Source organism: Rattus rattus, chromosome 9 (genome assembly GCF_011064425.1).
Source record: "Rattus rattus isolate New Zealand chromosome 9, Rrattus_CSIRO_v1, whole genome shotgun sequence".
Lineage (NCBI taxonomy): Eukaryota > Metazoa > Chordata > Mammalia > Rodentia > Muridae > Rattus > Rattus rattus.
Genome location: NC_046162.1, coordinates 2,646,687 through 2,668,570, shown reverse-complemented (window position 1 = coordinate 2,668,570; position 21,884 = coordinate 2,646,687). Strand labels below are relative to the sequence as shown.

Below are 21,884 nucleotides of genomic sequence, written 5' to 3'. Positions count from 1 at the left end.
AAATCCCAGACCTAAATAAGATGCTCAACACACATTCTCGCATTGTGAGACCGGCAGTACAGTACAGGAATGGGTGGCTGGGCCAGGGCTGATGGAAATGGAGCTGGGCTGGGGATCCCCTCTGCCTTTGCCCTAATTGGGTCTCCAGGTTCCTCCTCACCTTATTATCAGCCTGTCGGCATGGCAACAGCCTCAGGGAAGAAAGAGAAACCTTCTTCAATCATCACATCCTGCTCCGCCCCTGAGACCTCACAGGAGCCCTGGACAAATGCCCACAGAGAAGCTCCCTGGGCATCTACCCGGGAGAAGGGTTTGGGATTTCCACACCTCTTCCGGGGGGAGAAGGCAGGCATACAATCCCAGAGGGCTGGGGGCTGGCTTTGTTTGCAGGTCATGGGTAGCAATCTCAGACTGGAGGATATGGCTGTACCGGGTATCTGCAGACCCCCTGCGCGTTTCAGGCATCCCCAGGGAAAGGGCCAGCAGGCTCCACCTAACCTGACTTGTGAGGCAGCGAGAACGCTGCGGCCAGCTTTGGGGTTCCTTCCAGGGTCGCAGTTGACCTCAGCCACAGTGCTCCCTTCATCCTGCCCATCTGGAGGGAGCCCACCCAAGGTGGGGCTTACCTTGTCGTAGAGGAGCATGTAAGGGTAGCAAAGCCCATTTAGCCCCTGCAGCTAGCTAGCACCCCTCACGTTCTACTTAGTGAAGGGTGGCCTACCTGCCCTTCAGAGCGTCTTCCCAGAGCCTTCTGATGAAGGTGACACCAGAGACACCTGTACTGAGCTTGCCGGGTGTATGGCTGAAGGGCTCTGCACATCAGTAAAGGTTCCCGAAATCACTCACTCAGGCTCCATTCGTTACAACTTACAGGGACACTGAGAGAGAGCCACTTACAGGCTGGAGGGGTCATCACAGGGAGTGGCAGAGGACTGGATCCCTGGAGCAGCCAGGGCAAGATGGAGTTGATCATTACTTTCCCAGGGCCAGGCTGCACAGGGCTGCACAGTTTGGAGTGTATCCAGGGCACTAGGAAGCCATGAGAGGGTGCCAGGCTAATGCTTCTTCTTAGGGGCAGCACAGGGGCAGGGTGGTATCATAGCGGGAGCAAGGACAGACCTGAGGCCTCTCAGAGGGATGATTCTGGGTCACAATGGACTGTGAGAGATGGCACTGTGGGGGCCCAGTTATTTGGGGTTGAGGGCGGGACCTAAGAGTTTGAGGAGTGAGCCATGCTAAAGGCTAGTCCCTGGGGTTGAGGGACCAAGGAGGATAAGGAAAGGGAAAGATTGGGGGCGTGAGACCCCAGATTTGGAGACCTCGGCAGGGTAACATGCACAGTGCAGTGTGCATGGACATTGGTGTGGAGCGTGTCAGCCCCTACTGGGTGGTTTCTGTCTTCCTTGGGAGAGTCCTGAGATCTTCAGACACCTTGCCCCAGACATGCCCACTGCCACAGAGTGAGCTAGTTAACCTAGTCCATCTGTATTGTATAGGTTGAGGGACCTATACAATCACATCCAGCCCACGGGAGCCAACCACCTGGGCTGTGCCTGGTCTCGGGCTCTGCTGGCTGCAAAGACAGTGCTGGCAGGGACTGGTGGAATACTGACTTCCGCAGAACATAGCCATGTCCCTGGCCTTCCCACATCTGCTCCCTCCCCTGGTGAGAGGGGCCTTTTGTCTTGGGGACCTGTCCCAGACCCTTCCAGGCTCTCAGTTCTCCAGGATCAGAAGGTCTGCCAGAGGCACAGATAATGAGGGGCCATGGAGGCCACTAAGCATGGAGCCTCTCACTCTACCCAACTATGGGAAGAGTTGGTCAGGTTCACTGGACTGGCAGCCCAGGGCTGAAGTGCCCCTGTACCCTTTTTCTTATTATCTCTTTGTTCTGACAGTAAATGAGCTGGCCCCTGGAGGCCTAGGTGACATCTCCTTGCTATCTGCCAACTGGAGGTTGCTGGGCCCTTCCACTTCAGGAGCCCAGCACCCCTGGTTGAAGGCACAGCACTAACACAAGTAGAAGCAGTACCCCCCCCAAAAAATAAATAAAATCCAAAGATGTGATAATGTTGGGTGAAGGGAGCTAAGACTGAGTGACTGTCCCATCCCTCTGTCCCCGACCTTGTACCTTCCCCAGTGCCCATGGATGCATGATGGCCCCGATTGTCCTTGGCTTTATGTTCATGCAGGGAATGTGCATCCTAGAGGGACAGTTTTGTAGCTGCGTTGTGACATTGTCCATAGATGAGACCATGTGCCTTCCATAACTTGCTCTTGCCCCCTTCTCCCCTCCCCTCATGTCACTGTGTCCTAATTTATAAATCAGTGACTTTTTTTTTTTTTAAAACAACAGTGCCCAGGCTACATGCCATGTGTGTGGTAAGCCACGTGCCCTCACCTAGAAAGTTCTGCCATTTTGGATTCTTTGCAACACAGGGAGCCTGGTGCTTGGGCTAGAAGCCCTTGGGCCTCCCTGACCACCACGGTTGTATAGACTTGTGGGTGAGCAGCCCATCCAGGCCCCATTGTCCTAGAGAGTCAGGCCAGGAAGGCCATGCTGGGGGGAGTCGAACTGTTTCTAGGGCAGAAATTATTTTAATGTCCACTGAGTACAGGGCACTGCAGCTCCCTGCCCAGGAGGGTTATCTGATGCAGGACCGGAAGCTGTTAACTCTGTCAGCAGAGACAGACAGCTGCTGTGAAGCATACAAAGACTCCTTGACAGACTCACTCCTCACCAGGCTGGGCTGACCTACTCAGGACAGTCCTTCACCATGAATAAACATGCCCCTTTCTTCTCAAACAAATCGGAAAGTAAGGTTGAGTGCTCCTGAGAACACGGCGCCCGCCGAGGCTGCAGTGAAGACCGTCTGTGAGCTTCATACTGCAGAGTGACAGAGAAGGACGCTCCAGACCCCAAGGACAAGGGGGGCTCTGTAAAACCAGGGTCCCTGCAGAGGGAAGGCGGGAGGCATGGGACCCCGAGCACGGTGCCGGCTGTCTGACCTCTTCCTACAGTGGCCCTCCAGCCTTCCATATCTCCTTCCCATCCTCTCACACGCAAGCACGCAAACCAAGCTGTTCTGGATCTGGCCTAATGGAGCTTAGCTGGCTGTGCAGATTGCTCTGGGGGCAGGCAGGCGGGGCTGGAGCAGCTCAAATGCTAATCCTCTGGTCTCAAGTATGGCCTAGCAGGGAGGCCTTGTTGAAACCCTCGTCTTGCTTGGGGGCTACCCTGACAATGGAGGCCAAGAAGCAGCCACACATGAAGACTCCCGACCCCTCACCCCAGCTAGCGTGGCCACACCACCTATTGGGATGAGAGTGTGGGGCTGTCTCGCTGGGTTAGGGACCGCAAAGCTCACTGCTCCCGCCACCTTGTTTTTCTGGTGACACCCTTCCCTGGTCCCTCTTGCACAGGTTGACCCTGTTGCAGGTGATACTCAGAAACCCTGCCCGGGAGCTGAGCACATGTCAGGAGGACATAAGGCCCTGCTGTTGCTATCCCAGAAGGGTCTTCGTAAATCCAGTAAGTGTTGTGACAGATGGAGAAACTGAGACCCAAAGAGGGGCAGTCATAGTCGAATCAGGGCAGATCATGTCCCTCAGACACGAGTCAGTAGGATTGGGTGAGGACTGTAAGCCAACACGTGGGCCGTGTCAAGCTGGGTGTTCATAAAGGCTGGGGTCTGAGGGTACTGGGCCACACTGGGCCATACCATCCTGCACCACGCAGTTCCACAATGAGGAATTGTATTCCATCTGGAGACTCAGCTAGGACTATCTCCCATGGGAGCCAACAGCTTGTTAAGTTAACCAAACAAGCAGCAAGAGACTCTTCCCTGAGAGACTTCGCAGAAGTGACAGTGGCCACCCAACCAGCAGGGTCCTGTAGCTTCACCTCTGCTAGGACAAGGGACCGTGGCAAATGACAAGCTGTCTTGGCATGCGTCTCTTCCCCCTGGTTCCCTTTGAGTGAAGAAGGGCAGGCCCAACATGTGCATTCAGAAGAGCTACTCTGCTCTAATGAGGGACCCTACTCCCTGGTTTGCACCCTTTCCCCAGCCCCACCTCCTGCCCACCCTGAGCAGGCCCCAGGTGGGACGGCTGCTTCAGCACCACGGACAGCGACCGCCAATGCCTTCGGTTCTGCGGCCTCATCTGCAGGTTCAGGGAAGGCTGCATTGAGGGGGGTTTTATTTGTGGTGCATTAGAGACCACATAGCTGTGACCTGAGGACCCTTCTGTGGACTCTGGTCACGGGCCCAGTGTGGGTTTTCCTGTACAGGTGAGAAGGAGAAGGGACCTTGCCGTGGGGTAGCCACATTCATGGCAGACACCCCAGAGATCCTAGAGGAGGCTTCTTTACCTAATGTTTTGACATCTCCATGGCAGGGCCTTCCCTTTGCTGGGTGCTGACTGCGATTCTGGCCCCATGGTGTGGGGCTGAGTGGGAAGGCAGTTGAGCCCCTCCAAAGTGAGCAGACTTGGAGAGGTGGCCAGGCAGATGGTGGGGATGCTTGGAGCTTGAAGTGGGGCCCCAACAAGGTAGCTACCATGTGTGTTTGATGGTCTCTAGCCACAGGGCTCTCTGCCCTCCAGGGGGGGTCTTCTGGGACCTCCTGTTCAGTCACTCCCCTTACTTCTCGGACCTTTGCTGCTTGCTAAGCCTCAGAGCGAGGTGGGCCTTTGCTGTCTGAGTGAGAGACTCCCGAAAGGAGGGACCAGATTAGCCCACTTGGCTGGGTTCAGGCCCTGGGCTGCACCAGCACCACCTCCTGCCCACATATCTGTTTGGTTTCCTCTAACCCCCATGCAAATTGATTCTAATTTGTAGACGTCAGTTCAAAGCCTGCAGGAATTTTAATTAAACCCAGAAAATCTATCTGTTGTAATTAAGCCTCTAGAAGTCACCCAGCTCCACGTGTTATGACCACTTGGTGCCGCCTGTCCTCAGCAGCCCACAGAACATGACTGGGGGCAGCCTGACACGTGAGGTATATCCTTGCTCTTGTAGGAAGCTGAAATTTCCCACTTAGGCAGATCTCGGGTCTGTGCCTGGGAGAGACCAGCCCTGGACCCTGGCCTGATCTATTTCCCTACTAGTTTTTTTTTTTTGGGGGGGGGGTCCTGGTAGGCCTCCTGCATATTTCCCCTGCTCTAAAGATGCCCTTGGCTGCCTCTTGTCCAGAAGCAGCAATCACTCAGGGAAGTTACCCCAACCTTGGTATCCGTCTTGGTGGGAGCTGTATGTGAAGGTAACAGCTGGGGCCTGGAATTCCACAGTCAACCTAAGGTTCTAGAGAGTCCAGGCAAGCCAGCTTCAGGAGACTATAGCCCCTTTATCGGAGAGTCTGTGAGTGGGTATATGTGGCCCAAGCCTGAGAGCAACTAAATGGTGGGCAAAGAAGTCCAGAAGCAGGCTGCAGTCCTGGGCATCTGAGTGGGTGGGGTAACCAGGATGAGCTAGGAAGCCTATCTCCACTGATGGCCTCTTCCAGAAATAGGGCAGGCAGAGCTCAGAGTGGTCAGGGTAGTAAGGCCTTGTACTGTCAAGAGAGGGACACTTACCCCCTCCACTGGCAGACAGGCGAGGAAGGGCATGGCATCTGGTAGGCTCAGAGTCCAGTTAGGCTTGGGAGCCATCCATGTTAGTTTGGTCTGACTGTATGCCCTACTGGTGACCTCCCTTGCCCAGTGAAACAGAGGGATCCTGTCCCTCACCCCCACCCCAGCTTTGTGCTTCCTCCCCAAGCCCACTCCCATCTCACCCAGAGCAAGACCCCCTCACCTTGGTAATTAAAGTCTACCACTGACCCACATGACAGTGCACACCGGAACCACAGTAAGGCCACCCTAGAATGCCCACCCCTTGTCATCTCTTGTCTGTCCACGTGGAGAATAGCACGGAGTGGTGGGAATGAGCTCGGCAGAGCCGGGAATTGCCTGGCGTCGGGTGTGCAGAAGCCACTCGGGGCCACAGGCTCTCAGCCAGTTGTGTGGACAAGTACTGGGGGTGAGATCTCGACAGTGTTGGCCTGGGAGCCGAGCTGCCTGTCAGAGGCAGGCCAGTGCTGCACTAGCAGGAGGCTGATTTTTGTTTTCCGCAGCCCCATTGTGGCAAAGGCGCTTGTTACTGCTGAACCCATTAAGTGTAATTATGACGCTCTCAGCAGGAGCCTGTAATTACCTCGGTGGCTTGGCACCACTGAGCACACCGCCTGTGTGGGCTACAGGGCCCAGCTCCGTGGGTATGAGAGGGGTCAGGGTCAGGACTGCAAGAAGGGCATTCAGAAAGTGGCCTAGCCCTCCCCTTCTTCCCCTGCTCCCAGGTAGCCCCATGGATGGGAGAGTACAGCCCTGCCCTTCATACCGGTGCCTCCCAGCTTCTTCTATCCCTGGACCTCTGACAGGTTCCGTGGATGGTGACCACCAACCACACCAACACCAGCTGATGTTCACAGGCTGAGCTGATAGTGCTGCTAATAGGGGTGGACACATGCTGGGCGGGGCTCTGTGCTACTGTTCTCATGGGCACTTCATGGATCAGAAACCCGTGCAGACTCAGAGGCACGTGACCTGTTCAAGGTCACCTTCAGGATGTTTCATCTCTCCCTATCACACATGTTCTTAAGCTCCTGGGTCCTTCCAGCTAAGCTTGGGCCTTTCTTTCATGCCCTGTGTACAGAGTTTGCCCCCTCACTGAGACTACCAGGCTCCAGTGTGTTTGACGTCCTCACCTGGGCCCCCATATGTGACACTGCTAGCTCGTGGAGGTATTTCCAGGGCCGTCTCAGAAGGAAGCGGGGTCAAGAGAACAGTGATGATCCTTCCAGGGAGAACTCTGGACTCTGGAGAGCCAGAGGGGCCAGCGTGGTGCCGTGGCGCCACCTGGTGGTCATATTCTGGTGTCGTTGCCTGCACCGTGGACTTGGGGCTGAAACTTGCCCCCAGGCTTGGGAGAGGGTCCACCCCACTGACTGCACTTGTGTGAGTGGGAGCTCTCCTGGGGGAGGCAGAGCAGGGATTGTCTACTGCACGGCCCTTAACACACAGCCCGCAGGTGGTTCGAGCACATCAGCATGCTGGTCATCATGCTGAACTGCGTGACACTGGGCATGTTCAGGCCCTGTGAGGATGTTGAGTGCCGCTCCGAACGTTGCAGCATCTTGGAGGTAGGTGTCTTGGAGGAGGAGGAGGTAGGACTGTGAGGAGAACCAGGGGGCACCAGGTGTGCCCTCCCCCCTCATCTGACCCCCTTTCCCTCAGGCCTTCGACGACTTCATCTTTGCCTTCTTCGCCGTGGAGATGGTAATCAAGATGGTGGCTTTGGGGCTGTTTGGGCAGAAATGCTACCTGGGTGACACCTGGAACAGGCTGGACTTCTTCATTGTCATGGCGGGGTACGCAGCCTCATCTCAACATGCTTGGGAAACCCTGAAACCTCATCCTCAGGGCTGAGACCTGAGAGAGGCTCAGGTTTGACAGGATGCACACTTTGACATTGATGACCCCCATGGGGCGGCGGGTGGTGGTGATAGGAGATGGGGACCCCTCCCTGAGCACCCCTGCTCCCCCAGCATGATGGAGTACTCTCTGGACGGACACAACGTGAGCCTCTCTGCCATCCGAACCGTGCGTGTGCTGCGGCCCCTCCGCGCCATCAACCGAGTCCCCAGTAAGTGTCTCTCCTGCCCTGGATAAGAGTTCAGCCTGTATTCTGCTGGCCCCGCCATGTACCCAGACACCAGCAGACTTGGCCCTTCTATGGTTGTCCCAGTTGGGCTGTGACAGGGATGCCCAGTGCTTAGTGACAGGATCCTCTCTGACCCTTAACCTCCTTGTTTGCATAGCACCTGGGGTGAGCCTGGGGGCTGAGAAGGTTCCCAGTTACTTCAGTGTCCAGTGAGGGCCTCAGGCCGGTGGAGGTGCGTGTGAGAGTCTGGGCTTTCAGGGGCACTCTGCAGCCCACTGTCCATCCATACAAGGAAAGTGAGCTCGGGGCTTCTGGAACAAGAGGGAAAGAAACACACTGCATGCTCCCACTGCACATGGAGGGAGAGCTTGCAGGAAGTCACGTGGCTGTGCTTGGGGCGTGGCCTGTCCCAGTGCTGGCATCCACCTTCACCTGTGGATAGTTTCGGCGTCTTTCTCTCAGTAGCTGAATTCAGATGTTCAGGTTGGAGGCGGAAGGTGCACTGCCCATGGAGCTGTACAAGGTGTGCGCGCGTATGCGTGAACAGGTGTGGTTCCTGGATCTACCTGGGCCTCACACACCCCTTTTCAGCTGCCTGATCTGGACCTTTTGGCCTCAACACTCAGCCTCCCATTGACGGGCCTGGCTTTGGCATCTGAGATCAGATAGGGGTCAAATGCTCTGTGACACTGGGCAAGTTACCAAACCTCTTATGAACCCCAGGTTCCCTCTGAAACACTGGGGTGCAGGGTATATTTTCCAAGGACATCAATGATAGGTGAAGGAGGCACATGTATAGTTAGGAGGGCACCCTCTGTGTTCCGCCTACCCAGCAAACCCCGTGAATCCTCCACCTGGTTAACCTGTTTCAGAGATGAAACCTAGGCCTGCACCCATCCAAAGTGTTTGCTCTTGGGGTTAAGCGTCCAGGTGACTCTGGAATTCTGTCTTAGCCAAGACGACATGTTCCTCACAGCAACCCCAGCATCCTCAGGTCTACTCTAACCCCTAGATCACATGACCTAGGGGTTGCATGGTCACATGACCTGGTTGGTTGCTGTCTACCCCATGAGACACTTTCTCCCCGGCTGAAATGTTAGTGCCTCTAGGAGCTTGGACCCCTGTGACCGGAGGGCCCTAGTTGTGTGGCCCAGTGCTCTGCCCACAGCTTCAGCTCACCCAGTACAGATTTTGTGCTCTGTGTTCTTTTGATGTCTGAGAAGGGGCAGACCCAGGATGAGGCCAGGGACCCTCAGGCCACTTCTAGATTTGTTCAAGTTCATGCACACCCAGCAAAAGGGTCTTCAGAGTTTCTCTGAGATATTGCACTGGTTCATACCTTCCCTGGGCCCTGATGCAGGCCCACTCTTGCACTGGGAATAAGAAAGCCCATCCCCACAGCAGAACCCCAGAGCCCATTGTGCCAGGGTCACCACAGAACCTGCACTGGCCTTTTGACTGGTCCACTGGGGCCCTGGAGATGTTGCCTGATGGGATGGACAGGTTTGCCCTGGCCGTTTGGGGCTGCAGCCTGTGGGAGTCCATCAGGCCTTGTCCGGCCCTGGCCTCTGCCCACAGATGGCCTTGATAGTGATTTGTGAGTAGTGGGCTGGGCATAAGGGGGGATTGCCCCTAGGATGCTCTGCTGGGGCTTAGCTGTGCTGAGCACTGGCCCCGCCCCCTCAGGTATGCGGATCCTGGTCACTCTGCTGCTGGACACACTGCCCATGCTTGGGAATGTCCTCCTCCTCTGCTTCTTCGTCTTCTTCATCTTCGGCATTGTTGGGGTCCAGCTCTGGGCTGGCCTGCTTCGGAACCGATGCTTCCTGGACAGCGCCTTCGTCAGGTGTGCAGGGCCCCACCCCTGGTATACAGCTCTTCCCGCTCTAGCCAGCCATGACCCCAGAATATTCTCTCTTGATATCCTGCCCTTCAGGCTTCACCATCAGGGCGATGCTTTTCCCCTTCTGTAGGCCCCGCCCCCAAAGGGATCCTCCCTCTAAGGCTGTTCTACCCTACCTGGACACACACACACACACACACACACACACACACACACACACACACACAGAGTTGCTCTCCTTGGATACCCATACATTGAACCTGGGTCCTAGCTTGTGCTGAGGTCCGAGGACAGGCCATAAGTGTAAGTACAGCCCCTGGAGACAGGATCCAGGTGGGGGTGAATACATAGGTACGCATGGTGGTTCAGGGGCAGGCTCTAGGAGAGCCTGGGTGGAGGCTATTTTCTCTCGGAAGTTTTTACTCTGAGTGAATGTGAGGGTTTGACACCAGGTGTCCTTAGTCTCGGAGGTCCTGCCTGAGGGAGGCAGCTGTGCTTATCCCATTCCTGGCACAGTGTCCCCGGTGGCTGTTGCCCTCTGGCCTTGCTTTTCAGCATCTGCCTGACTAAAAAGCTTCCTCAGTGTAGACACCCTGTGCCAACATGGCATTTGCTGCACGGGGATGAACGTGTGCCCAGCCCCTTCATCCTGGACCCTGCTCTATAGCATTAGAAGACACATGACCCAAGGCTGACCTGCTAGGGCATCCCTGGAAAGTGACCGTGCATGGTTCTGTGAGGCACTCTGCTCTCTGCTAGGCACTGCTAGTGAGCTGTCTGCCCCCTTCCAGCTCCAGTTACTTGTGCACGAAGCCTCTAGACACCCTATAGGCCAAGGTGCCTGCTGTGTCGTTGGGTCTCAGAGCTTCTTAGAGGCTGGTGGATAGGAGTATAGGGACTGAAAAAGAGGAAGATGGGGGGGGGCATTCATGAGGAGACTGCAGGGAACTGTTGGAGACACCCTGCCTGGCTATGCTGCCAGCCCCACTCGGAAGGACTCATTGTCAGGCGGGATGTTGTGGGCACCATGGGAAGGGACTGATAGTGGTTGGTCCAGAGGCCTTGAGATGCTTCAGGCGTGGCTTGTCAGTCACCGCTGCCGTGGTAAGACTCCAGCTGGGAATCACATTGTCTACCCAGTACCCTTTCCCTCATCTTCAAGTCTAGGGCCCGGTTGAGGAGTAGAGGAAGTTGGTTGATGGGCATGTGGGATTTAGGCTCAGCAGTCCTGAGTGAGACTGGATGAGTAGATGGGGGAGGGGAGCGGTGTTTGCTCAGGAACCCCTAGCGATGCCCTGGCCCTTCTGTAACCCAGGAACAACAACCTGACCTTCTTGCGGCCATACTACCAGACGGAGGAGGGCGAGGAAAACCCTTTCATCTGCTCCTCCCGCCGTGACAACGGCATGCAGAAGTGCTCACACATCCCCAGCCGCCGTGAGCTTCGGGTGCAGTGCACACTCGGCTGGGAGGCCTATGGGCAGCCACAGGCTGAGGATGGGGGCGCTGGCCGCAACGCCTGTATCAACTGGAACCAGTATTACAACGTGTGCCGCTCGGGGGAATTCAACCCTCACAACGGCGCCATCAACTTCGACAACATTGGCTACGCTTGGATTGCCATCTTCCAGGTATACTGTAGGGATAGCCTGGGGTTACCTGGGGGTGTGGGATGGCACCCCGAGGAAGGTGCCCATACTGGGGTGGGACATGCACTGCTGTCCTTGGGGGCCGGAGAATGTGGGCCCATGTCCAGCTGCCTGCCTCCCCAGGTCATCACACTGGAGGGCTGGGTGGACATCATGTACTACGTCATGGATGCCCACTCGTTCTACAACTTCATCTACTTCATCCTCCTCATCATTGTGAGTGTGGGTGTGACCGGCTGGTGGGCATCCCGCATTTGATGGGAGAGGAAGCCATATCCTGCCCCTTCCCCCTTGACGTTCATTCTGGAGTCCTGTCAGTAGTACAGAGGCAGCTGCGGGATGGGCTTCGGTGGGTGGGCAGGCAGGGGGCTTTTCTGCTCAGCCTATGATTGAAGGAAGAACTCAGGATGGAAGGAGACCTATATGGCCCCTAGGCCCAAAGCTCAGAATCTTCAGAACAGTCAGTCCCAGCCCCCCCCCCGGCCCCCTCCACTGTACCTCTAGCATAGCATTCCCACAACAAACATGGGATCTCCTAGCGGAGCCCCCTGTAGTGAACATGGATCTCTGGGAGTCTCTCAAACATCCATCACCGCACACTTCTTTGGCCCATGACTCCCCATTACCATTCACCCCACACACAGCCCCCCCAAGCATCCATGTCTCAGATGTAGTTTTATCTTGCCCCCCAATATCCCATGGTCCTCAGATAGGACGTTATCCGTTCATCGAACAGACGTTTCCAGATCCCTGGATGCTTAGGGAGCCGCCTGCAGGGCCCCGGTAAGAAAGGGATGTCATACAGTTGTAGTCTCAGACAGCCCACAGCAGGGACAGGGGGGAGTCAGTAATGGCAGAACTGGCCATAGAGCTTGTCTGGGAAGGCCCCGCTGAAGGCCAAAGGACAGTGCGGCTGCAGTGGAGGGCTTGTTGAGGACAAACCTAAGGATCAGGAATTCATGCAGGACCCCAAGGGGAGGTCCCCGACCCATTATCACACAGTTGCAAAGTACCTATAGTAGGCCACTTCCCGGAATATCAGTGCCTGTGGCATTGTGACCAGGCCCCAGTCCCCAGAGCAGGTTCGGGCTGGGCTGGATGGGGAGGTGCTGGTAGTCACACACACCCTGCCACAGGTGGGCTCCTTCTTCATGATCAACCTGTGCCTGGTGGTGATAGCCACACAGTTCTCAGAGACAAAGCAGAGGGAAAACCAGCTGATGCGAGAACAGCGGGCCCGCTATCTGTCCAACGACAGCACTCTGGCCAGCTTCTCAGAGCCCGGCAGCTGCTACGAGGAGCTCCTCAAGTATGTAGGCCACATCTTCCGGAAGGTTAAACGCCGTAGCCTGCGTCTTTATGCCCGCTGGCAGAGCCGCTGGCGTAAGAAGGTGGATCCCAGCAGCACCCTGCATGGTCAAGGCCCTGGGCGGCGGCCACGGCGGGCAGGCCGGCGCACAGCTTCCGTGCACCATCTGGTCTACCACCACCACCACCACCATCACCACCATTACCACTTTAGCCACAGTGGCCCACGCAGGCCCAGCCCAGAGCCAGGTGCTGGTGACACCAGGTTGGTCAGGGCCTGTGCGCCACCCTCGCCGCCATCCCCAGGCCATGGGCCACCAGACTCTGAGTCTGTGCACAGTATCTACCATGCTGACTGCCACGTGGAGGGGCCGCAGGAACGAGCCCGCGTGGCACACTCCATAGCCACTGCTGCTAGCCTCAAGCTGGCCTCAGGTTTGGGTACCATGAACTACCCCACCATCCTACCTTCAGGAACAGTCAACAGCAAAGGGGGCACCAGCTCACGACCCAAGGGGCTACGAGGTGCTGGCGCCCCAGGGGCTGCAGTACACAGCCCTCTGAGCCTGGGAAGCCCTAGCCCCTATGAGAAGATCCAGCATGTGGTTGGAGAACAAGGTGAGGACCCAGCCCCGCCATGTCGAGCAGAGTCGGGAGGGGGTACCCAGGCAAGGCAGGTCCTTGGTCCTGAATATTCTGGGCCCTCATCCCATTGCTCCAGGCTGACCCCAAGAGGAACTGTCAGGCCATTTCTTTGTATCTATTTAATCTCTGAAATACTGCTGCTTTCTAAGTGGAGAAACTAGAATTGGGATTGTGCAGGAGGGGAAATGGAGACCAGAGTCTCAGGGCCCTGGGTACTGATGCAGTGGCCTAGCCACAACTGTTTGTGCCTTTGCCTCACAGGACTAGGCCGAGCCTCTAGCCACCTGTCAGGCCTGAGTGTGCCTTGCCCCCTGCCCAGCCCCCAGGCTGGCACACTGACCTGTGAGCTGAAGAGCTGCCCATATTGTGCCAGCGCCCTGGAGGACCCCGAGTTTGAATTCAGTGGCTCAGAGAGCGGGGACTCGGATGCCCACGGAGTCTATGAGTTTACCCAGGATGTACGGCATGGGGATTGTCGGGACCCTGTGCAGCAGCCCCATGAAGTGGGCACACCAGGTCACAGCAGTGAGCGGCGGCGGACACCACTGCGGAAGGCCTCACAGCCAAGAGGGATAGGCCACCTCTGGGCGTCCTTCAGTGGCAAGCTACGTCGCATTGTAGACAGCAAGTACTTCAATCGAGGCATCATGGCAGCCATCCTCGTCAATACTCTGAGCATGGGCGTTGAGTATCATGAACAGGTGTGTGTGTGTGTGTGTGTGTGTGTGTGTGTGTGTGTGTGTGTGTGTGTGTGTGTGTGTGTGTGTGTGTGAAACACGCCTCCTTCCCTGACCCCCAGGGCAAACCAGGACTGGGCTTGCAGGATGATGACACCAGTTTTAGAAGCAGAATTCAGGGTCCATGTGTCTGCCTGGAATTCCTAGCCCTTTCCTGAGGTCTCTGAGGGAGCCATCTGATCTGGGATTTTTAGGTTCTGCTGAATGATCCGCACAACACCATTTTGGCTCTAATTCAGCCACTCACCCCCTGTGGGAGGGACAGGTGACTTGAGATCACCACAGACTGCCCCCTCCACCCAGCTACCTCATCCCAAGAGGCAAGCTTTTGCCCAGACTCCCTCGGGAGGGGCTCCCTATGACTCCTCAACATCCATGTCCTTGGGGAACTGAGGCTAGAAGGGTCGGCAGCATCAGCTGGTTTTCAAGGAGGACCGAGGGTTGCCTGGGACTCCACACCTGCCTGGATGCTGTAGGTCATCCTCTTCTTTCCTCAGCACCACGCTAGGGAAAACAAGGCAAAGCCTGGTGTGACAGGCATTCCTGGGGGCCTTTCCTTGTTGTTGTAAAAATATATAAATAAAAAGTAGAGTTGTCTTTTACCCGTTTAGGTCCGCACCACGGTGCCCCAAGATATCTGCTAGATATCTTGGCGGAAACACATCCCAGCCGCACACTTTCCTACACTCAAACCCTCACATGAAAGAACACACAGCACAATAATCTTTGACCCAATTGGTAAGATATAATTGCCCACTTAAACATACAAAGCCTGGTACCATCCATCCCTTAGGAACATTGATAACAACCTGTAAATACACAGAGCAGAATCTTAACGCCACCTGCCATGGCTTCTCACCCTCTCCTCCATCCTGTCTCTTCCTCTCTCTGTTTCAGTCTCCTCCTCTTCCTTCAAACTTCTCCCCTTTGTCCTTCCTTCTCCTCCAATGACAGGCCTCCTTCTATCCTGTACCTGCCTTTACCTTTTTCAAATTCAATGGGGAGGTGGCTCTGGTGAAGTCACCTGAGTTCTGAGTAGAGACAAGGCAGCTGTCCTTGGGGCAGTGGAATTAGCATCAAAATACAGATAACTCCAGGGCAAACCACAACATTTCCTCTCCTTTTTCTTACCTCATAGTAGGTAGGGAAAAAAAATCTACCCACTGTGGCCTTAGGCAGACCTAGGTGGGTGAGGATAGGTCAGCTCCATCTTGAACCCCTGTGTGCATCATATGTGAAAATGCTACCCACATCTGGCTCACGTAATATACATGGACGTATAATGCACGTGCATGATTCTACTGCACACATGCATGAACAGTCACACATCATGCACATGGCCGACGCCTGCCTATCTACATGGAGACCAGTACACATGCATTTGCACCACGCGCACAATTCACCTACGAGCCTGAAAAACACTTCACAGTCAGGCAGGTGCGTGTAAACTCGTGAGTATGAGGATATGGGCGTGTTGCCACACATCAGGTGTCCAGTACATGTACGTTCATGTTTGTGCTCAAATTGTGCTAGAGTACACACGCCCACACCTGTCCAGCATTACAGACGTGTATGTGTGAATTCACACATGGAGGTCACAACATTACAGGTATAGGCAGACATACATGCACATACTCCTACACGTGGAGGAGGGTCGCACACTCACGGTAAGAGACCCGCTGGGTCTTCTTGAGAGGAAGGGGAGGTGAGACCGTAGTGCCGTCCATGTGCCTCCACAGCCCATCCTGAGGCCCCAGCACAGAGTGTCAGTCAGACCCGGCCTGCATTTACAGAGCCTGAAGAGGAAGGGGCATCTCGGGCAACTTGGCAGCTCTTGTACACAGCTATCGTTCCCGCAAGGTCAGGATGGGGGGCTGTTTGAGTGGAGAGCACGGAGAAGTCGGCTGTCTGTCTAGACGAGACGTTCTCAGGCCCTAGATCCCCTTTCTAGGGTGGTAGGCAGCTCTTCGCTGAGGTGCTGGGGAGCCATCAGTTCCTGGCAATCTTGAGGCAGTAAATTAGCTTTTGCTCCTGGGTTCTGTGCCCCTCGAATGGGAGGAACCACGGTGGGCCCTGACCACCTCTCCTGACCACAGCCTGAGGAGCTGACCAACGCCCTGGAGATAAGCAACATCGTGTTCACCAGCATGTTCGCCTTGGAGATGCTACTGAAGCTGCTGGCCTGCGGCCCACTGGGATACATCCGGAACCCCTACAACATCTTCGATGGCATTGTTGTCGTCATAAGGTAGGGCCCCTCCCCACCCAGGTCGGAGGCTCAGGGAGCCCCATTCGGTAGGCACCGAAGAGAGCAAAGTGATGGAATTCATAGTGTGCAGGGCGATGGCCTGAGGCCCCTGGTCATGCATGTAACAGACCAGCAGGCCTGAACTCCCACCTTGGAGCCTTGTCTATGTTGTACAGTTGGTAGCCATGTCTATATGGGGGGAGGGGGGCTGGCTTATGAGCAGACTAATACTGGTCCTGGGGTGGGGGTGGGGGCTGCATTTACAATAGCAAAAGGAGCACAGAATGATGGGAACATTTGAGGTTAGGCCTCTGGCTCCTTTCAGAGGAGGAGGAGGGTCCTGTGCCTGATGGTTTAAACATACAGATGAGCCAGGCATGTAGAAGTCTGTCAGTGATGGCTGGAAGCCAGCGCCTCCCTGAGACTCAGGAGCCACAGCTGACAGGGCTGCTCTCTGGGCCAGCTTTGGTGTTGAACGGAGGCTACGGTGGCCCCCAGACTGGCCATCCTGCCTGCAGGAAGAGAAGATCCCAGGGGTCACGGGATGGGCTATCCTGACCCTCACACTACCGTCCCGACCCACAGTGTCTGGGAGATCGTGGGGCAGGCGGACGGTGGCCTGTCTGTGCTGCGCACCTTCAGGCTGCTGCGGGTGCTGAAGCTGGTGCGCTTCCTGCCGGCCCTGCGGCGCCAGCTCGTGGTGCTCATGAGGACCATGGACAACGTGGCCACCTTCTGCATGCTCCTCATGCTCTTCATCTTCATCTTCAGGTGGGTGGGGCCCAAGCTCCTCCCTCAGGCAGCACTGGCACTGACGCTAAGGCCTCAGGTGTAGGAGGGATGGCGCTCTGCTCTGTGAGGTCCGCAAATGCAAGCCCCAGGGACGGGACCAGGCTTTTAGTGGGTGTTGCTTAGCACCTTGTGTGTGCGCCCGTCTCGACACTTGTGGAAGAGTGAGCATCTCACAGGCCACTGAGACTCTCCCCGTCCCTGTCCAAAGGCAGAATGGTGGCCTTTGTGTCCACCCCTTTAATGGCCAAGGCCTTTTCAGCTACAGAAAATGTGTTGAGCCTCAGAATTGGCCCTTACTGAAAACACAGGGTGTGTGCGTGTGAGAGGGGCTGGCAGCTGACCCTGGCAGAGCAGGTCCTGGGCCCCTCCCACTCAGTGCCCATCCCCCTCAGCATCCTGGGCATGCACCTGTTTGGCTGTAAGTTCAGCCTGAAGACAGACTCTGGAGACACCGTCCCTGACAGGAAGAACTTCGACTCCCTACTGTGGGCCATCGTCACCGTGTTTCAGGTACAGCCCCAGGTGCCCCTTAAAGCTCCAAGGAGCCAAGGGACTGTAGAGACCCCCGGCTCTATCCCCCAGGGTCTCCCTGTGGGACCAGAGCCATTTCGAGCCCTGCAAACGCCTGTCCTTGCAGATCTTGACACAGGAAGACTGGAACGTGGTTCTGTACAATGGCATGGCCTCCACTTCGTCTTGGGCCGCCCTTTACTTTGTGGCCCTCATGACCTTTGGGAACTATGTGCTCTTCAACCTGCTGGTAGCCATCCTGGTGGAAGGCTTCCAGGCAGAGGTGAGGGGTGAAGAGGATAGAGTCTGGGTATGGAGGTGTTCTTGCGTTGGCAGCCCCCCCCCCCATCTTCACGCAGCAACCTCTAGGCCCTTACATCCACCCTGTGCTCCTAAGCACAGGACTTGGGCTGGGGACAGAGAGTCCTGCTGTGGGACTCTCCACACTTACCGTGCGTTGCCTGGGTGCAGGGTGACGCCACCAGATCTGACACCGACGAGGATAAGACGTCTACCCAGCTAGAGGGAGATTTCGATAAGCTCAGAGATCTTCGAGCCACAGGTATGTGCTTAGATGGTGGAGACCAGGGCTGCTCAGCCTGTGGGATACAACCCCTTTGTGGGGAGTGTGTCACATACCAGACAGTCTGCCTATCAGATACTTGCGTTACGATTCATAACAGTGGCAAAATTGCAGTTACGAAGTAGCAATGAAATAATTTTATGCTTTTTTGGGGGAGAGGGGGGAAGAGGGTGTCACTACAACACGAGGAACTACCTTAGAGGGTTGCAGCCTTAGGGATATTGAGAACCACTGGCGTGGACTGAGGCAGGGTTCTGGTAGGTAGTTTCCTACTGCTGGGACCTCTGGAGGCTCAGACAGCCCCTTCACCTCTAGAGATGAAGATGTATTCACTGGCAGTGACCCCTAACGGGCACCTAGAGGGCCGAGGCAGCCTGCCGCCGCCCCTCATCACTCACACGGCAGCTACGCCTATGCCTACTCCCAAAAGCTCCCCACACCTGGACGTGGCCCACGCTCTCCTGGACTCTCGGCGCAGCAGCAGCGGCTCTGTGGACCCCCAGCTGGGGGACCAGAAGTCTCTGGTAGGGACCGACCCCAGTCTCTGAAATAAGGGAGGGTCCCTGTAACACCCCAGCCCTGTCTAGGACAGCCAGGGTCATTCTGTTTCTGAAAGCCAGGGTGTCCGTGCCTGTGAAATGATCGTAGGGACACGAGGGAGGAGCAGGCTGGAGAGACGGCTCCGCGGTTAAGAGCTCTGTCTGCTCTTCCAGAGGTTTGCCAGTCCTGGCTGACTCTGGGTTTCTGTGTCTGGCTGAGTCAGGTGTTATCTGAGAACAGGACATCGGTAGTGCCCTGGTAGAGGGCTTGCTTGCCACGCGTGACCAGGTATCACAGATGTCCATGATAGCAGTTGACAGTAATATCTGGGGGAGGTCCCTTCTATTCCAGAAACTGGTTTATGTGGTGATCCTTAGGGGTGGGCCAGCCTGCTTACTCCCTGCCACCCCTCAGGCCAGCCTCCGCAGCTCCCCTTGCACCCCATGGGCCCCCAACAGCGCTGGGAGCAGCAGGCGCTCCAGTTGGAACAGCCTGGGCCGCGCACCCAGCCTCAAACGCCGCAGCCAGTGCGGGGAGCGCGAGTCCCTGCTCTCTGGAGAGGGGAAGGGCAGCACCGATGACGAGGCCGAGGACAGCAGACCAAGCACGGGAACCCACCCAGGGGCCTCGCCAGGGCCCCGAGCCACGCCGCTGCGGCGGGCCGAGTCATTGGACCACCGCAGCACGCTGGACCTGTGTCCCCCGCGGCCTGCGGCCCTCCTGCCGACCAAGTTCCATGACTGCAACGGGCAGATGGTGGCCCTGCCCAGCGAGTTCTTTCTGCGCATCGACAGCCACAAGGAGGATGCAGCGGAGTTTGATGATGACATAGAGGATGTGAGTGGGTGAGACAAGGGGGCGTGGACTATACTCAGACAGCTCCCGTCTCGGGGCTGGCTCTTCAGAGCAGAATTTGAGGCAGGCATTCAGGGTATTATTCATGGTGACTCAGAAGGGAAGGGAGCAGGCCAGCCAGGGCAGGGGTCCAACTTCAAGTTTGTCCCAGGTTAGGAGTTACTGCCCATCGGGGGCCAAGCCCCTCAGCGTCAGGAGCTGCCTCTATGGTTGAAGAAAGGAGGCAGCTCCTATTGACCAGTCAACACTTAACATTTCTGTGGCCTCCCAGCGGGGTGACCCTCCTGTTGTCCAAGTAGAGAAGGTGAGATGGTGGGGGCAGGAAGTAGCCACAAAGACTGGCCTGAGGTGGGGAGGTCAGGGTGGTCTTATGCTAGGAGGCAGCCAGGGGGTGGTCTATCATGACCCAGAATGCATCTGTGTCCCCAGAGCTGCTGCTTCCGTCTACACAAAGTGCTGGAACCCTATGCACCCCAGTGGTGCCGTAGCCGGGAGTCCTGGGCCCTGTATCTCTTCCCACCGCAGAACAGGTGAGCCAGCAGCCACCCAGGCTGCACCCTGCTGGGAGGGCAGAGTGAGCTGGCCTTAACCCAACCCGTGGCCAAGCACTTCACCTCAGGCAGCAGGAACAGCCATGGAGTCTGTTCGGGGGTCTTCTCACCTCAGGCTACGCGTCTCCTGCCAGAAAGTCATCGCACACAAGATGTTTGACCACGTGGTCCTTGTCTTCATCTTCCTCAACTGTATCACCATTGCCCTGGAGAGGCCAGACATTGACCCAGGCAGCACTGTGAGTCTCCGAAGGCAAGCTGGCCCTCTGGGTGGGACAGGGTGAGGTGGACGTGGACCTCCCGCTGGTCTCTCCCTGCAGGAGCGGGCCTTCCTCAGCGTCTCCAACTACATCTTCACAGCCATCTTCGTGGTGGAGATGATGGTGAAGGTACTGATGTTCCCCTCCATGCTTGGGTCTCCGTCCCAAACTGCCCTGTCCTGGGGCTCTCTGCCAAACCTTTACATGACTGCCCCTCCCCCAGGTGGTAGCCCTGGGACTGCTGTGGGGTGAACATGCCTACCTACAGAGCAGTTGGAATGTGCTGGATGGGCTGCTTGTCCTGGTGTCCCTGGTTGACATCATCGTGGCCATGGCCTCAGCTGGCGGTGCCAAGATCCTAGGCGTCCTGCGTGTGCTACGCCTGCTGCGGACCCTGAGGCCTCTGAGGTGGGGTGTAGGGGGCAGGGGCCACCCATATACGTCCAGGAAGGACCCAGAAGCCCACCCCCACCTCTGCCCAACTGTGTGGCTCTCCAGCCACACGTTCACATCACCCTGGGGGGGCCTTGCATGAACCATCGCTTCTGCCCACTGGTCGCCCTCTTAGATCCCCTCTGCCTGGGTGCAGGGTCATCAGCCGAGCTCCGGGCCTCAAGCTGGTTGTAGAGACTCTGATATCCTCGCTCAGGCCCATTGGGAACATCGTCCTCATATGCTGCGCCTTCTTCATCATCTTTGGCATCCTCGGGGTGCAGGTGTGTGGCCCTGGCTTGCCCAAGGTCTGCCCCACCCTGGGCCTCTGCTCCCCACTGGTGGGATGGGTCCTGTCCTCCCCGGTTGGGTGGTCAGCACCTCTAGTTTGGAATCTTAAGAGGCCTAAGGTAGGCAGGTCTGTGGGCCAGCGGTTGTGCCAGGCTCTCTTGAGTAACAACCCCTTCCGGTCAGCTTTTCAAGGGCAAATTCTACTACTGCGAGGGCACAGATACCAGGAATATCACCACCAAGGCCGAGTGCCATGCTGCCCACTACCGCTGGGTGAGGCGCAAATACAACTTTGACAACCTGGGTCAGGTAGGTACGGGTGGTGTGCGGTGTGGCCACAGAGGTGACCACTTGTGCGGGGGATATGGTTACCGTCCTTAACCCTTCCAGTGACCCTTACCCTCCCACACAGGCGCTGATGTCTCTGTTCGTGCTGTCATCTAAGGATGGCTGGGTAAACATCATGTATGATGGGCTGGATGCCGTGGGCATCGACCAGCAGGTGAGCAAGGCTGGGACCATTCTCATGGGTGACCTTGAACAAAAAATTCTGCATGACTTTGGGACTGGAGCAGGTCACCTCAGAAACCTTCCCCCAGAATTTCTGACTGCCATGGTGCAGCCCCTTCCTCTGGCCCTATAGGTCAGTCCCAGGGAGGGCTTCCGGGCAGGAAGGAGGATAGTGGGGGACCCACCTTCTTGTGTGCTGCAGCCCGTGCAGAACCACAACCCCTGGATGCTGCTCTACTTCATCTCCTTCCTGCTCATCGTCAGCTTCTTCGTGCTCAACATGTTTGTGGGCGTGGTGGTGGAGAACTTCCACAAATGCCGGCAGCACCAGGAGGCTGAGGAGGCTCGGCGCCGGGAGGAGAAACGGCTGCGGCGCCTGGAGAGGAGGCGCAGGAGTAAGGCGGCCCCCAAGGTGGAGGGTCGGTACCTGA

At 56.6% G+C, this 21,884-nt stretch overlaps 1 protein-coding gene and 2 long non-coding RNA genes across 5 annotated transcripts in view; 1 reads left to right on the top strand and 2 right to left on the bottom strand.

Annotated features, from left to right (window-relative positions):
- Cacna1h (calcium voltage-gated channel subunit alpha1 H) overlaps window positions 1-21,884 on the top strand; it is a 58,170-nt gene that overhangs the window by 27,893 nt on the left and 8,393 nt on the right. For both annotated transcript variants that reach the window (XM_032911786.1, XM_032911785.1), the window contains 23 exons: window positions 7,067-7,178; window positions 7,273-7,406; window positions 7,584-7,681; window positions 9,386-9,545; window positions 10,858-11,173; window positions 11,315-11,407; window positions 12,328-13,117; window positions 13,406-13,845; window positions 15,978-16,129; window positions 16,715-16,900; window positions 17,314-17,431; window positions 17,559-17,714; window positions 17,903-17,993; window positions 18,330-18,538; window positions 18,969-19,391; window positions 19,839-19,939; window positions 20,076-20,199; window positions 20,281-20,349; window positions 20,444-20,628; window positions 20,810-20,936; window positions 21,127-21,252; window positions 21,356-21,445; window positions 21,656-21,848. In XM_032911786.1, coding sequence (XP_032767677.1) covers window positions 7,067-7,178; window positions 7,273-7,406; window positions 7,584-7,681; window positions 9,386-9,545; window positions 10,858-11,173; window positions 11,315-11,407; window positions 12,328-13,117; window positions 13,406-13,845; window positions 15,978-16,129; window positions 16,715-16,900; window positions 17,314-17,431; window positions 17,559-17,714; window positions 17,903-17,993; window positions 18,330-18,538; window positions 18,969-19,391; window positions 19,839-19,939; window positions 20,076-20,199; window positions 20,281-20,349; window positions 20,444-20,628; window positions 20,810-20,936; window positions 21,127-21,252; window positions 21,356-21,445; window positions 21,656-21,848 — 4,493 coding nt within the window. The remainder of the gene's footprint in view (window positions 1-7,066; window positions 7,179-7,272; window positions 7,407-7,583; window positions 7,682-9,385; window positions 9,546-10,857; window positions 11,174-11,314; window positions 11,408-12,327; window positions 13,118-13,405; window positions 13,846-15,977; window positions 16,130-16,714; window positions 16,901-17,313; window positions 17,432-17,558; window positions 17,715-17,902; window positions 17,994-18,329; window positions 18,539-18,968; window positions 19,392-19,838; window positions 19,940-20,075; window positions 20,200-20,280; window positions 20,350-20,443; window positions 20,629-20,809; window positions 20,937-21,126; window positions 21,253-21,355; window positions 21,446-21,655; window positions 21,849-21,884) is intronic.
- On the bottom strand, window positions 17,600-18,334 carry LOC116908578. Its single transcript, XR_004388999.1, has 3 exons — window positions 18,210-18,334; window positions 17,883-18,030; window positions 17,600-17,690 (listed from the first exon to the last, which is right to left on the bottom strand). It is a non-coding gene; the product is annotated as an uncharacterized LOC116908578 (long non-coding RNA).
- LOC116908576 lies at window positions 19,443-21,730 on the bottom strand. 2 transcript variants are annotated; one of them, XR_004388998.1, is made up of 4 exons: window positions 21,639-21,730; window positions 20,483-21,478; window positions 20,071-20,226; window positions 19,443-19,613 (listed from the first exon to the last, which is right to left on the bottom strand). It is a non-coding gene; the product is annotated as an uncharacterized LOC116908576 (long non-coding RNA). The 2 variants fall into 2 exon arrangements; XR_004388997.1 differs by having other exon boundaries at window positions 20,071-21,478.